The following is a 16089-nucleotide window of genomic DNA, read 5'->3' on the forward strand; positions in this document are numbered from 1 at the left end:
ATACATAGGCAGAAAATAACATCCATGAGCATGACTGAAGTCTCTCCCATTATTGTGCTGCATTTTACACACCAGCTTTAAAGCTCCTGCTGTAACAAGCAAGCCTCTGCCCTGGCTGTTTCCCTGCTCTCCTCCCCTGTTCGTGGTGGAGGCAAAAGCAGGCCAAAAGGGGACAAGGAAAGGAAGCTGTGAAAGAGGATGACAGAGCAAGAAAAGCAGGGAGGGAGTAATAGGATGAAAGATAAAAGGTGTGGGAGGGAGGGAGCCAGAGCAGCTGGGTAGTTTGTCACAGCACCTGGAGTGCAGCCCATTACAGGGAAACAGCTTTTATGCAGCTCCGATAACTGCCCTCTGCCCATTGCCTCCAGCCGTGGAGGAAACCCCCCACCAGCAGCGAAGGGAAGGGGAAGGGGAGCGGTGGCCGCCCACATCGGCTGGAAACAGTGGCAAGGCTCCTTGCAGATGTGCTCCAAAAACCCCAGTACTGAGCACGGGCCAGCGCAGGGCCCTGCCACCTCCCACAGGCTCAGCCGGAGCCCATCAAATGACTCCAGGCTGCGGCATGGCTCAGGGCAGAGTGGCAGCAACCCTGGGGCTGTAGCACGGTGCTGGGCGTGAGGCCGGGCAGCGAGCACAGGGTAGAGGTGCTGGCTCCAAAGCACCTACCCATCCCACACGGATCGCCAAGGGAGATGGAAAAAACAGGATGGAAGACTCACATAGCTGAAAATGCAACTGGTTGGTGACACACTGGGATGCAGGGTGTATCTTGACATCGGTCACTGCTGAGAAGGAGGCAGAAATAGCCTCTCTCTCCTCTAGCATAAGGAGAGAGGAAATTTTGGCCCTCCCAAGCTTATCCACCCTGTACAGAACCTGATTGGCCTCATGGACACAGCAGTCCTGGCCAAAAGAGACAAGAGCATCCTTACAGAGGGCTCCAGGAACAAAACAGAACAGAACCCCCATGCACAGCACCCTCCACCATGCTCTCACAACCGGCTTGGCTAAAACTCCTAAGAGACAGCTGCCCTGGCTGGCTGTCCGGACCAGGGAATGCCAGCTCCTGCCCCTGCTAGAGAGACAGAAAATGACCAGGCAACTTATCTCAGAAGAAGGAAGTCTATCTGTAGCCCACATTTTACAAAACTCCAGTCCACATTAGAGGCAAAAGTACAGTGAGAATGAAGCAGGACTGTGAATGTAGCTTCCAAGGTTTCTTTTCTTATCAACGAGGTCAGGATTTTTAGCAGAAAAATGTTCATAACACTATCTATTAATTGCCTGGATCTCCCCAAGCTAGGTCACGGTCCAGATGCAGTACTTGTTTCTCTGACAGATGACCTTCTCCTAATCATAGGCAAAGTAAGAGTGCCACTTTCCTACTACTGTGTCCGATACTGCTGACCAACGTTTCTGTCCTACCTTGAAGAAACTGCAGCATAAATGGAAACCCCCAGAATGGCTCAGAGCTTTTCTCTGAGAAATCTCACAAGATACTGCTCTTTGTTGCACCAGCAATACCTTGAAGACTCTTCTTATCAGGGAAAAGAGCTGGGAACAACAGCTAGTTAGGCATGGACCCGTTTGTATGCATCATGCCTTGGAGCACACTGCAGAGAAAGGAGGCATTTCATGTACCGAGGATTACCAAGAATAAGCCTCCCTCAGGAAACACTTCAGATCACAAATGCTGTCTGAGTGTGCACATGGTACTGGGTGCCTCTTTCTGTCTCAAACCCCTTCCCCGAATTTCAGCAGGACAAATTCTCCATTAGCCCACAGCATGGCTATCAGACTCACGTGGTTTACCTAAGCCCTGGGTAGACTGGGATTAACATATGTTTATTAAAATTGCTCCGTATGGGCCATAGTGAAACTAACAACTGTCAGGTATGGAGAGGAGGCACCTCTGGGATGAAGCACATACTCAGCAGGCAGAGCTGCAAAGGGACATTTTTTAATTTACCCTTGATGTACAAGCAGACCCGGCTTCTCAAATAGACTGGCCATACAGGATTGTTGTGGTTTAACCCCAGCCAGCAACTAAGCACCACGCAGCCACTCGCTCACTCCTTTCCCCGCTGCAGTGGGATGGGGGAGAGAATTGAAAAAAAATTAAAACTCGTGGGCTGAGATAAAGACAGTTTAATAGGACAGAAAGGAAAACAATAATAAAATAATAATAATAATATAAAAAAGAATTGGAATATAACAAACAAGTGATGCACAATGCAATTGCTCACCACTCACCAACGGATGGCCAGTTAGTCCCCGAGCAGTGAACCATGCCCCCCCAGCCAACTCCCCCCAGTTTATATACTGGGCATGACATCATATGGTATAGAATATTCCTTTGGCCAGTTTGGGTCAGCTGTCCTGGCTGTGTCCCCTCCCAACTTCTTGTGCCCCTCCAGCCTTCTTGCTGGCTGAGCACGAGAAGCTGAAAAATCCTTGAGTAATCTGGGAAATTATAGTCCTGCAAGCTTTTATTCTGTATTAGCTAATTTAGTGGAGACAATAATTTTAGAGAGTACTAAAAATCATCTAGCTAGATGTGATACAACTGAAAAAAGCCAACAGGGATTTTGAGAGGGAAAAAATCATTCTTCACCAGTCCACTAAAATACTCTGAGCATGTTAATGCAATGGTCAATAGAAAAGGAAGACATTTATTGGGACTTTCAAGTGGCGTTCAATAAATTCCCTCACAAAGAGTGAAAAGAAAACTGAGTAATTATTGGAAAAGATGCAAGAACATCACTCGCTCATTTTATCCCATTCCCAGCTCAGAATTCCCTCTCTGCAACACCAAGCCCAGCACTACAAACAGCAGCAGTGGGGGACTCTCTAGTTAGGACAAGGCTGCAATATTTAGTGATGTTTTTACCACAGCTTGATTTCAACCTGCTCTGAGCTCTTTTAGATGAGGTGATACTGCAGAAGCCCTGTCTATGTTAGCACCTGCAATTTTGTTACTTCCAGTGAGGCTGAACTAGCATTGCAAACACTGAGAAATGTGACGAAAAAGGAAAGCGCCCACAAGGCAGAAGGGGCTCTCTGCTATAAATGGGTTGACCCGTATCACTGTCAAAAACAAACAGCGGAGTGTCCCATTATACCCATTCTTACACCAAGGTTTAACTTCCCTGCTAGCGGTCTGGCAAAGGAGAGAATGGTGCAGTGACAAAAATTCCATGAGATGCAACAAATATTATCAACCACTATGGAAAAATAAGCCCTGCCAAGTCCCTACCAAAGACAGGTGAACAATCAATAGACTGGCAGATCGCCCTCAGCATAGACGGCTGCAAGGTTACACACATTGGAAGGTGCCATTTCCTACCTACACACACTGATGGGCTCTAAATTAACTGTAACCACCCAACACTTGCATCACATTGTTGTGGGCTGCTCAGCTAAGGCACCTGCTCAATGCACAGTGGGGGTCAGGAAAACCCAAACAAGCTGTTTAACTGTGTTAAGAAAGGAAAAAAGAAAAACATTAAAAATATCAAAATGCCATTTTATAAATTGAAAGCACAACCTCACCTTGGATTCTGGACATCCCATCACAAAAAGACGTACAGAAGAAAAAGAAGAGGGCAGAGAAGGACAGGAAAAAATTATCATGGACTTGAAGAGAGTCTATAAAAAAAGAGATCTGAAATGTTAGGGGACTGTTTAGATTAGAGAGAGTTGATGCATAAGAGAGCAGAGTTATATGAAATAATAAAAATAAAATCTCCCATTCCTATTTCCAGCTCCCACAAACCAGCAAATAATAGGGCATTCCACAAAGCAACAACTGTTTTTAAGTTTTTTTCACATCACATTTTGCACAGTACAGCATTAACCAGTGTCCAGTCAGAGGACAGAGAAGCCAAGAGCTTAATGGAATTCAGAAAGGCTTTAGACATTTATGATAAAACAACCATACCTGATTTTATATGGAGCTTTTAATCTCTAAAAGTGCTTTTACAAAGTTCTTTACAGAACTCCGGATTGCTATCCCCCATTTTACAGACTCATAAGAACTTTACATGTAATAAAATGTCTAAAGGGCTTTAAACACTCTTGCTCAAGGCATTAAGACAAAAATTACCCTATTGATTGGCCACAGTGAGAGACAGAATGCAAACAGGGTGCACTGATGCTCCCAGCATCATTAAAATTTGTAAAGAACCTATTTGGTATATCCAGCTCCCACATTCCAGTTAAATCGGTCACCCCTTCTGCTGGGTCCAAGGATCTTCCGTATTTACTAAATTACCTGCCATTGCAAGGACTTAGGACACTGGTGATAGACTCTTGCTTTCTTCCTGTGACTCAGCAGAACTGCTGCTTATGGTCTTCCATATTAAGCCTTTGGGATGCTGGGAAGTATCTTGTGACACAGTGTGCGGGAACATCCAAGGCACATATGCTGTCAGCCATCCTGGACAATACAGCTCTTCCAGGAATGCCTGCAGTAGCAGGAGACTGGACTGGAACAGCCAGGCTGTCCCTTGGACCCCATACAGAGGGAAGAAAGGATGTCATCGCACCTCTGTAGTGGGTATCCCCAAAACACAGTAAGTCGGGGAGGGAGAAAAGACATATCAGAGAAGACAGGAAAGGAACCTGGCCACAGTCCTTTTCTCTTCCACCCCTGATAATGACATGGCCATATGCACACAACTGGTAAAACTATAGAACAGCTTTAGATGACCCAGAACAGCACAAACCGGAGAGGAATGAAAGGATGTCCACCTCAACTTAACACAGTGAGAGAGTAAAATCAAGTGCCAAGCCAAAAGATCTGTGAAGATGTTTAGGGAGGATACAGCTACTGGTGAAGCGAATAGAGTACTTGGGTGCTTTAAAAACAGCAACAGAAAACCTAGAACCTATTGCAATGACAGTGTAGTTGCATCTAAGGGGCTGTTATCTCCCTCTTTCAACAAATCTGAAGAAGTATACAGTTAATACAAACTACTATAGCCTTCACTAGCACTATCAGCCTGGTAATCAAACTGACTGACAGAAGGGATGCTGCAGGGAGACATACAACTCTAAATGGAATTGCTATTGCCTCCTTTTTGTACTATCTTTCCTGCCTACCTTTTAAAAAACCTCGTTCCTAGGCACACCAGATATTTCCCATTCAAATGCTTCCTTATACCAATACTAACTGACAATACTGCTGATCACGGACAGATCCATGTCTTTAGAATTAGAATAACTCCTGGTGCAATCTAGCCCACTATCTAATAATTCATTATTTGTGTAACTTATGTATAACATTCCTAAAGATTTACCTATGGGTCTCTGCCTGCCCATGTGAGAGTAGGGCATTCTATATGTTCACACTTAGGCAGGTACGTTGTTACCTTTTCAGACCTATACTTTTTAGTTAGTTCCCCTTGGTGCAAACCCTTATTAAAAAGGTATACCCCTAATTCTCAGTTTTGACTTCCATAGCTCAAAATAGTCCTAGCAGAGATCAAGATCCTTCAGAAATTCTGGCACAGCAGTTGGTTGCCAGTGGGACAGCCAGGAAGTAAGAAAGAGAGCTTTATAGCTTGTAAAGGATAAAGGATGGAGATGATCCCCTAGACTAAAGCGACAATTTCTTAGCTTCTCAGTTTCACAAACATGGGAACAAGGAGTCGCACAACTAGCAGGATGGCCAGTGAACTCTGTACAAATGGAAGGATATACACAGTGAGCCTGCATCAGACAGCTGAAATCTGGTGTTGGTGCTGGGGCCTTGTATCACCAGTGCTAAAGGCAGCTGAAATTAAAGAAAACATGTTTCACGATTTGTGCAAAACTTCCCTGGAGATCACAAGGGATTTTTCCAAACTTAGGCCAGCCCATTTCACGCTGAACAGAAGTGCAAGGTCCCACCCTCCAAGCCATCAGGACTCTGAATTTCCACACACAAGAACACACAGACATTGACCTCCTACCTACACTACACATACTCCCACACTCTTCCCGCTGACACCCTGATTCACAACATGGTTCCTAACAATGCATATAGGTGACTAAGGGGTGGCCTAGCAACAAACCCCTAGTTTGAGACGCCACTTGGTTCAGGAAACATTTACACTGGGCTGAGGTCGATCTCTTCAGCCAGCCACTTCCCAAGCTGCTCTGGAGAGCAGGAACCAGTGTTGCTTGACCACAGCAAATAGCACCAGCAGTCACCTTGCTGAACCCTGCCCTTGCTGGCTGGTGCATGCACAACCAGCACTGATCGCCTGCTTGTGTTCCATCTTCATTTTGCTCCAAGCTCGGTCATTTGTGCTCTGATTATCTCTCATTACTGACGACCTTGCTGTAATGAGTTTTAATCTGCCTCGTATTAATTAGAAACATTTTCATTAGCCAGCTCAATTTTAGGTAAATAGCTAATAGAAGCAACTGAGCTGCAATTAGTTATCTGTGGGGCAGTTCAGAAGAAAAATCAGATGGGAGCAGCTGTTTCACCTCTAGACACCTCTGTGATATAATGCACTACTCTGTCTAAGTCTCCTGAGCAGGGAGAACAAGGAGCACAGGGAAGGTATGGTCAGAGACAAGGAGAAAATAACATGCTAAATAACTGGGACGTAGTGCTTCTATGGCTATAGCATTACCTGTCTATTCTCTCCCACTAACAGTTCCAGATCAAACTGTTAAATACAGGAATATGAGAGTCAAGCTGAGTCCTTTACACCTACAGACATCACCTCCAGTGAACAAGGTTCTGCTCTTAAAGCTGTTTTACCCTGTGACTGTACAACAGGTCCTTCACACAGGCTCTCTTTTAGGGCATGTACGTTTATGTGAATGGCACTTATACATGAGGATAAGATCAGATCAGATTTGCATGAGACAGAAGGACCAGACCTATGTATAATACTTGCAAAGTCAGCAGGTTCCCAAAAGTGCCCTCAGTGCCTTGTTGTCCTGATAGGGTTGGTATACAAAGAGATCTGTCCTGTGCTTCGTTGCAAAGCACCTGTGGAGGATAGGAAGTAATTCAACAGCATGGCTGCAGAAGGCACAGAGACATTTACAGAAGCCGCAGTGAAATTAGGCACGTGTCTCAATCCATTGATCACAGTGCCTGCAGCTCCTGTTACAGAGGCAGGTGAAATGATAATAAATTTGACACAACATCTCTCAAAATCTTGGTAACAAAATTAATTCAGCTCAGCTTGGATCAGACCATATGGGATGGCAGTGAAAACAACTGAGGGCTGTAAAGACACCATCTTATATGGCCTTGTCTTTAGCTGTAGCGGGGGGCTCCCAGCCATCAGTTTTATTAAGCCCTGTTTTATTGCTATTTTCAGTTGCTATAAGGAACAAGATCAACCGAGATGTGTGTTATACTCAGGAGTGTTCCCTAAACAGGAGCTGCTGACACACCCTACGGAAACCGTAGACTATTGACTGAACAGCAAGAGACGATATTGTGCAGTGACAGTGACCTGAAGGGAGAAGACTCCCCAGACAGTTATGTCCATGTAAGGAGACCCTGGGAAGGCAGTAGCATAGGAAGTGAGGGCTGGTCCTGGGTCATGGGGAGGGTGGGGGGAAGAGCTCAAATAAGGGCACAGTAGGAATCAGCTCTCACTGAATCTCATACGGTTATGGCTATGCATAGGGAGGCTGTGCATCGGGGAGGGGGTGTAGAGATGGTCTCTGCACTTAAAAAAAGGTCTGAAGTCCCAGAGAGACTAGAGAGAGCAAAACAAACAACGAAGAGTACATCAGGAGCCACTGCAAGACAGATGAACCACTATGGTATAAAAGAGAAAGCGTTTCATGATGTGTCCTCAATAATAAAATGAGATGGTGCCAAGAAGGCTGGCCTGGTAACATTTTCCAACTACTCAAGAGGTCAGACACTGTAAACAGGAAGGGAAACATACAGGGTGTTACTAGGGTTAGTGAAGAGGTGGAAGATGAGATGAAATGATTATCAAGGGAATCTGTTCAATGCTGAATATTCCTGGCCTTCAAAGCAAAGTGAAGGATCCTAGCAGTAGGGATGAGGATGGACATCCGACAGCTTCTTCCCTTAGTCCACACATCCCATCCTGCAATAAAATGGAGCTGGAAAAGCCATGGGCTCCACAGGAAGCACCAACAGACAGAAGATACACTGAAAGACACACTGAAAGGTGAGGTTTATCAGGATGGATAGCCCAAGCACCAAAAGAGAGATGGAGAAAGCTCAGCTAAGCCTCATCTAGTTCAGCAGCTGAGGGTCAAGACAGGGTAGCTTCACACAGTCTGCTCTCCTAGTGTGGGTGTGCAGGCAAGAAGGAAGCGCAGAGGCAGCCGTTGCAGCTGGAGGGGAGAAATCGTCACATCCACTTTGTCAACGCCAAAGAATCTGGGCTGACGTTTTTCTCTTTCCAACAGTCGAATCCCACCCTACCAGCTGCACGTCACAGCTGACCTCCAGTCAGGACCTATCTGAGTCAACATTAGGCGATTAAACCATGCAACAGCAGCTTCTTCGCCTTGTACACGTGCAACTTCTCTCTTGGCAGGTCACTCCAACGGCCAGGGGAGCAGAGCAAGCAGGCTCCCTCTCCTACAGCCACCCAGACGGGCACCAGCATTCAGCTTGGTCACAGAACCCAGAAAGAAGGGTTTCCATTGCAATCTCTCTAGAGATCTCAGTACAGCCCCTTACCAAACTGAGAGGCAGATTCATTTCCCCTTCTTTAATCTGAGAAGCTCTGACCTTTAAAGTACAGACCTCTTCCCATAGGAACACAATGCCTGAAGAGGAGAGAGACAGTAACACATGAAATACCTAGAAGTGATTAAATTGGATTGACGAGGAATTCAGGAAAGATAACAACCATGGGATTACACTGTCAATTCCAAAAAACTGCAGTGACTGTCATAGCACCACATCCAACAGATAGAGAGTGGCTGCAGTGCCAGTAAGTCATCATCAATGGCAAAGTGCAGTTCTACTTTTAAAAGTGCCTATGTTGAAAAAAAAAAACCCAAGAAATGTCCCCTTGTTACTCAGCAGGTCTGTTCCCTTCTGGGTATCAGTCAGAATTGCTGACCTCAGTGGAAAAAAAATATATATAAATTACTCCAGCTTTTTCATCCAGCTCCACACCAAGAAAGGCAGCCGGTGTCTATTAGCATCCCAGCAATGTTACCACTATGGGAGACTGAGCTGGTGTCTCTTCTGATTCATACACAATCAATAGACTTGTTAAACTGCAATTAGAAGGTCAGATCCTTCCTTGCAGCCACTCCTGTGCTTTCTCACTGAAAACAATAGCTTTGTGCAGGTGCCAATGAAAGCAGAATTTGGAAAAAATGGGCTTATATGGGTGCCAGTGAAGGTAGCATTTCGTCTACTGAATCCTTACGGCTGCTAGGAACACAAGCAACAGAGAGAACCTATATTGGCTTTGAGAGTGCCACTTTAACATAGCATGAGATAGAAGTTTAATAAAGTAAAACACATGAATATTTGACATGGCACCAAACTGAGATGAACAAAAGGAGAGCCCAGGTGAGGCCGCATGTTGGTTATTCATTATCCAGAGTAGATTACCTCTGCTCCCACAACAGGCAGAAGGAATTACCCCCAGCAGTACCAGAGCTAATTGCCTTTGTTGCAGCTGGTACCACAGTGAACAATACTGTACATGTCTCCCCTGCACTTGGCTGTGGATCACCAAGGTTGTGAAAGGAATAAAACTGAGATCATCTTCATATACAATTACATATTCAAGATTTTGCCCTTTCCATTGCCAGTTGTTGAGTTTTCCCTCTCACGTAAGAGATGAATGAGCATTCACGAGTCAGGGATGCTGCATTTGTAAATGTCAAACATATTATAAGAACCTAGAGTAAAATAGTCAGTAAAGCTGTTGGATATCTTGTCTCATTCTAATTTTAAGAAAACGGAGTGTCCCTGCACCCGCAGACTCACTGTCAGCCATTATTTTATTTACGAGGAATTGAGTGCAACAGGAAGCAGTATATGGGGAGCTGGGCACACAGCCAAGAAGAAAAGGAGCAGAAACCCTCCACCTCCATGTTACCTATTGCATCCAGGATCAAAGAGACGGGTCAACATTTAAGAGTGGTTCAACCTACGACATTATAAAACAGATTTCTGCACAATTGCCTGTGAAGGAATATCCCTATCCTTATCCCCCATCCTTCCAGAGAAGCACCTACAAATAGCAGGAAAAGGGCTTTATCAAGCTGTGTCGTGGTTTAATCCCAGCCAGCAACTAAGGCCCACACAGCTGCTCGCTCATCCCCCCTCCTGGTGGGATGGGGGAGAGAATCAGAAGAGTGAAAGTGAGAAAACTCATGGATTGAGATACAGACAGTTTAATAGGTAAAGCAAGAGGCACACACACAAGCAAAGCAAAACAAGGAATTCATTCACCACTTCCCATCGGCAGGCAGGTGTTCAGCCATCTCCAGGAAAGCAGGGCTCCATCACGCGTAACGGTTACTTCGGAAGACAAACGCCATCACTCTGAACATCCCCCCTTTCCTTCTTCTTCCCCCAGCTTTATATGCTGAGCATGACGTCATATGGTCTGGAATATCCCTTGGGTCAGTTGGGGTCAGCTGTCCCGGCTGTGTCCCCTCCCAACTTTTTGTGCACCCCCAGCCTCCTCGCTGGTGGGGTGGGGTGAGCGGCAGAAAAGGCCTTGACGCTGTGTAAGCACTGCTCAGCAACAACGAAAACATCCCTGTGTTATCAACACTGTTTTCAGCACAAATCCAAAACATAGCCCCATACTAGCTACTATGAAGAAAATTAACTCTATCCCAGCCAAAACCAGCACAAGTGGAAATGTAGGGTGGATTTTTTCCTCATTTAAAAGATGCTGATTACCACATATCACCTGTGCAATACCCCAAGGGGCAGGGTAAGGGAAACCTGGTCCATCACTATGCAGTTACAACTTCTCTGTGGAGAAAATTGCAAATTGGGCAGTGCTTGCCACGATTTAAAAAAGAAAGCACCATCTAGGAATCCAGAGGTTTCAGTTTGCATCTCACAAAAGCAAAAGTCAAGGTTCCTTTATCAAAAGGTGGAGAATCTGGTATAAGAGGCTAACACTGGACAAGAAAAAACAAAGATGACACTGCAGTGGAGATAATAGGCAAAAGGCAATCTCCATCAACAGGGTAGTCAAAGATAGCTAATTTCTAACCTTGGCTAGAAGGTAAATAGTAAACTCAAGACAAAAGGCCTATCACAAAGGCAATCAGTGCAAAATCTGACAGAAAGATAATATTGACGAAGATCCTCCAAAGAATGAGACTTTGCTGGCAAAATACAATCACTGTGGATAGTTCCAAAGACAAAATTTGCATGCCAAAAAGGACCATAGAGAATTAGCACTACACAAGATGGACATGAAGCAAAGCAATGAAATCAGATGCTAGTAATCCAAAAGTAATGCTATGTATGACTTCTAGCCCCAAGTATTTAATATTAAAGCATTTACATACTCCACACAGAGATACAGAGATCCCATGAAGAAGGATGAAGTCAGTGAAACTGGGAGTTGATGATGTCAGCAGGCAGGAGAAGATGGAAAATGGGATAATCATGGTCTTGATTCGGTCTCTAGAAAAGAGAGGAGCTTCACTGTTCTCTCATTAAGGAGATCATGGCACAAAGTGGGTTGTGCATTGATTACCACTGAAGATTTGTTCCTTTCCTGGGCAGGGACAGAGTGCTGCATATATAAGCACTTGGCTGGAGGTGGTAAGAGGGGACTCCAGTCCCAACTAGAGAGATCCTTTGCTGAGTCACTACTGCCTGATGACTTGAGTGAGACATCAAAGGCAGCAAAGCTGAGAACATGAACAGGCATCTCCAGGAGCTTCTTTAAATCTACATTATGCCTATGCTGAAGCCTAAAATAGGCTCCTTTTTAATTCTGTGCTCATCAGCACCTAGGATTCACTAGCATCCCATAGGAGCCAGTCAACTATGAGATACATATCTAACTGCCTCTTTGAAAGCACAATTACTACATGAATTGCTGTCCTGACTATACATAAATTGGGTGAGCTTCTAAACACAGCCATGAGCAATCCAGGTATTTCAAACTCCTCCTCCCCTGGGCTTTGACAGAGCACTTCAGTCACAGGGAGGCAGGGTGCCTCAATCACCTCCACTACAGGAAGGCAGCTGTCTATGGGCCACATCACAACAGTCCCCAGAGAGCACTGCACAAGAATAATTTGGGGCAGGTAGTCTGCAGCTCCCAGGGGGACACAGACAAACAGATCATTGGCCACTTGGAACTCAACCAGCACATCAGATCTGACCTCCCTGACACAGGGAACCCTCAGAGGCAATAAAGCAGTCCAGATAATGACTTTATATGTCTTGTTCTAAAATTCATCAAATCCAGAAGTCCAGCATTCCTCACTTCCAAGCCTCCATGATGCTGCTCAACCATGACCCAGACAGAAGACATTGGTCCAATACCAACCATGAAGACCTCCCCTCCATATGGCAATGCCCAGACTCAAGCTCATTTTGGCACATGGTATTGGGAAACCAAAAGCTCAATAAAAGCAAGCTTGGAAACCCACTCTATACTCTAGTCCTAGTTTTGCAAATCCTCCATCTCCAACAAAATATGTGTTGGCTTACAGAGAAGCACATGTTTCTAGCAGTTATATGGGAGCTGTTAGATTTTACTATTCAGTTGCCTGCAAGAAGAAAAAGAAATCTCCTCTGTTGGCCTATTAATCTGTCATAACGAGATTCTTCATAATTAATTTGTCCCTAACAGTTGCTTTATAATGGTAGCGAGAGAATATTTCAGGAATGGCAATTACCTCTGGTGTCAAAATGATGAGGAAAACAAATGTTCAACCATCAACAAAATGCAGTGCCTTTTCCACTCCCACCCGATGGTGGGTGACAGCACTGCACATCAGAATTACAGTGCGGTTAATTACTAGGCATGTTGCAATTGAGAATTCATTTCCCCTCTTGAGATGAAATTTGTTGAGCAATGCAGGTGGAAGGAGGGGCATCTGCCACTGGGATGGGGGTTGTGTGGGGAAGTGGTCTTATCTAATTGCTTCTTCTTTAATTTACTACACATATGTCCAACAATTATAAGCAGTGGACACTATTTAAAGGAACTTTACTTCATTAGCTACACATACATCCCACCATTTCAAAGATGTTGCAAAAGGACAGAGCTTGACTTCTTTGTTGTTGCTTTATTTATATTTAGTATTCTTCAAATAAAAATCACATGCCTGCATTAGTCTTTCAATACTAACATGAAATATAATGGGTTTCTAGGCTGTTTGTAAACGGGAGAGTTCCTTGGGCTGTGAGCTCATTGGATTTCAGCATGTTACGGAACCTGACATCTAACTGTTTCTGGAGTCAGATTTCCAGGAATGAAGCTAAGACATGCACAGTGTGGAGCTCGTCTCTCCAGGTGAGGACCAAGCTCTGCCAGAGCTGGGAATCCTACTCCAGAAAGGGACTGGGAAGGGAAAACCTGCTGCCTCAGCTGCCACTCACACAGGTGTGCAAAGCTGCAGTGTGGGAGAGCTGTCCTGCCTGGGGCTGGCAATGAATCCACCCAGTGCCTGGGTCTCAGTTTTCTCAGAAAATTAAGATTGTGGCAAATCTTTGCCACGTGAGTTACTAATGAATGCAAGGCCAGGTGGGGTACGTCTGTATCTAATCTGCCAGCAGCTTGGTGGCTGCCACAGAGGTGGCAGCCAGGGCTGAGGCATCAGTGGGGAGAGGTAAGGGCAGAGCTGCAGGAGAAGCAGGAGAGCAGGAAGCTGATTCAGGCCTGGAACAGGATGGCGGAGCAAGTGAACAGAGAGGTCAGCTGTGCAGGGCTAGTGTGGGAAGCTGCATGTGTTCAGATGGGGATATACCAGGAGAGGTGCATGTGTGAAGCTGCTTCTGCCTGCATTTTGCTCAGTCCTCAACCACATTACCAAGCACTTGCTACCCTAAAATCAAAACATAGGTTTAAAAGAATCAAACATCACCCTCACTACTGGTACAGGCTCAGTCCCTAGCCTGTGGCCTTTGGAGCCAGTGGAGGTCGAGGAAAGTTGCAGTGGATCTAACCCTGCTGGTCAGGGATGCAGGAGCTGGTATAGCTCTTGAGAGCCCGTCACATGCATCAGGTTGCAGACACCTCTTGACTTCAAGCACATAGCCCAGTACAAGCACCAGCTCAGAGCGAGGAAAGCACAGCTCCAGCTAACAGCCTCGCTGTTTCTCACTCCCCATTGCTCAGGAGCCATCAGTTCATTATAAAAATGTTCCCTAGTCAAGGATCACCACTCCATATATTGGCAGTGAATAACTCCCAATTCAGACTGCCACAGCAAAACCTCAGCTTACTGCAAGAAATAGAAGCAGGGAAGCTGTCCTGGAGAGGAAGAAGAGAGACAGAACAGGCAATACCAGGGCACTGCAGAGATGAAACAGCTCCTGCTGGGCTCTGGAAATGCCCAGCTGTGCTGCCTGACTGTGAACGCAAAGGAAAGGGCCCAAGGGAGGAAAGTGTATCTTCCCTACTTCTCTTCACACAACAGTCCTATGATAAACAAATGGGAGTGCAAAGCCTGCTGCCCTTCAGCAATCCTATAAAAAACAGCTTGTGTTCAGAGCAACCCTACACTAACAAACAGGCTGCACAGTTACAGAGTTCACAGGCAACTCAAAATTAATACATTTTCAAACAGAGACTGCAGGGGCAGTAAAGATATTTTAGGAGCTGGTGTTTTTGAAAAACAATTCTGGTAGTGACCTTTTCAGTGAATTTACCTCTAAATTCAGCAAAACTGGCCAAACAGTAAACGGATCCAGACTTGGCAGGAGGCATTTCATGAAGCACTGTGCATGTGTGTATACGTGCAGGCTCACATGCAGATTCATTGTTAAAGCGGAGCTAGGAACAGAGTGGAAGCTGTATAAAGATGACCCTTGTCACTATGTTTATCTGCTCCCTGTGGGCCCCTTCCAAGTCACATCAGCTCAGTACACTGACAAAAACAAGTTGTTACTGGTGTCAGACCTGCCAAGATGATGCTGCTGCAGAGGAAGGAGCAGCAAGCTGCTCTGAATGGTGCACCATCAGCAGAATTTGCAGCCACTGAGACAGGACTCTAAAGTCAAAAAAGAGACAAGAAAACAAAAAAGAAACCCCAAACCAGTTCTATGGGACCAAAAGTAGGCTCAACTAGGCTAGCAGTGAATGTGATTACCATCTTGGATTCACTGCTTCAAAGCCATCTTTGAACCTTTGACTCTGTCTCAGAAGTGGCTACTTCAACAGGAGCACTCATGCCTGAACACACAGGCACATGTCTACAGGCAGACAGATGTGCTTGTCCAGATGTACAAAAATGCAAACACGTGCTCACATCAGCAGATTTCTAGGCAGGGCAGCTGAACTAGTAAATAACGTAAATAAAGTAAGGGGTAGCTTCCAAACCTGGCACTGAACTTTATATTTTGTTTTGTTCCTAGACTAAATCAGCAACTGCTCCAACTCAAGCAAAACATAACTTCCTTTTTTCTTAGTCCCCAGGGCTTCCTCAGCCTGGTAGAGTCCTGCCTGGTCCCGCCTGGGGCATCAGATGGAGGAAGACAGCAGAGTTCCTGTCAGAGACACCTTTCCCTCAAGTACGCAAACAGGGTGGCCCCCACATAGGTAAAACGGTTTACCTGGAACCCACTAAGATGCCTTCAACGTTGCCAAGAAGTCCAGAAAAGTGTTTGCAAGACACCACCCACCACAGCAATTCCCTCAACACTGACTTAACAGACTAAATGAAGACACTAGCTTGACAGGTAAGATAATTGTGTGCTACCCTCCAGCACAGTCTTTTATCAGATACACTTGGGGAGAATGTGATAAGGTCACTGGTTTAGCAGAGCAAATCTACAGTATTCAGTCCTTCTCTGAAATTCCAGCCTGGCCTGATATGTGAAATATCCTCTGCACACCACACTAGTCTTTTCACTCCTGTTTTTGCATCTCTGTACTCCTAATTTGGGGTCCTTCAAGCTGGCATTTCATT

At 45.4% G+C, this 16089-nt stretch overlaps 1 protein-coding gene across 5 annotated transcripts in view; it reads right to left on the reverse strand.

Moving 5' to 3' along the window:
• Positions 1-16089, reverse strand: part of ADCK1 (aarF domain containing kinase 1) — an 82013-nt gene that overhangs the window by 51395 nt on the left and 14529 nt on the right. Inside the window, exon 4 of one of the 5 annotated variants that reach the window (XM_029998966.1) lies at positions 3553-3648. The exons of 2 other annotated variants lie outside the window; for them this stretch is intronic. In XM_029998966.1, the coding sequence (XP_029854826.1) occupies positions 3553-3648 (96 nt within the window). Of the gene's footprint in view, positions 1-3552; positions 3649-8683; positions 8773-15080; positions 15156-16089 lie in introns of those variants that run through there. 2 more of the 5 variants (XM_041119963.1, XM_029998986.1) reach the window with 2 other exon arrangements.

The sequence above is a fragment of the Aquila chrysaetos genome, chromosome 2, assembly GCF_900496995.4.
Source record: "Aquila chrysaetos chrysaetos chromosome 2, bAquChr1.4, whole genome shotgun sequence".
Classification (NCBI taxonomy): Eukaryota; Metazoa; Chordata; class Aves; order Accipitriformes; family Accipitridae; genus Aquila; species Aquila chrysaetos.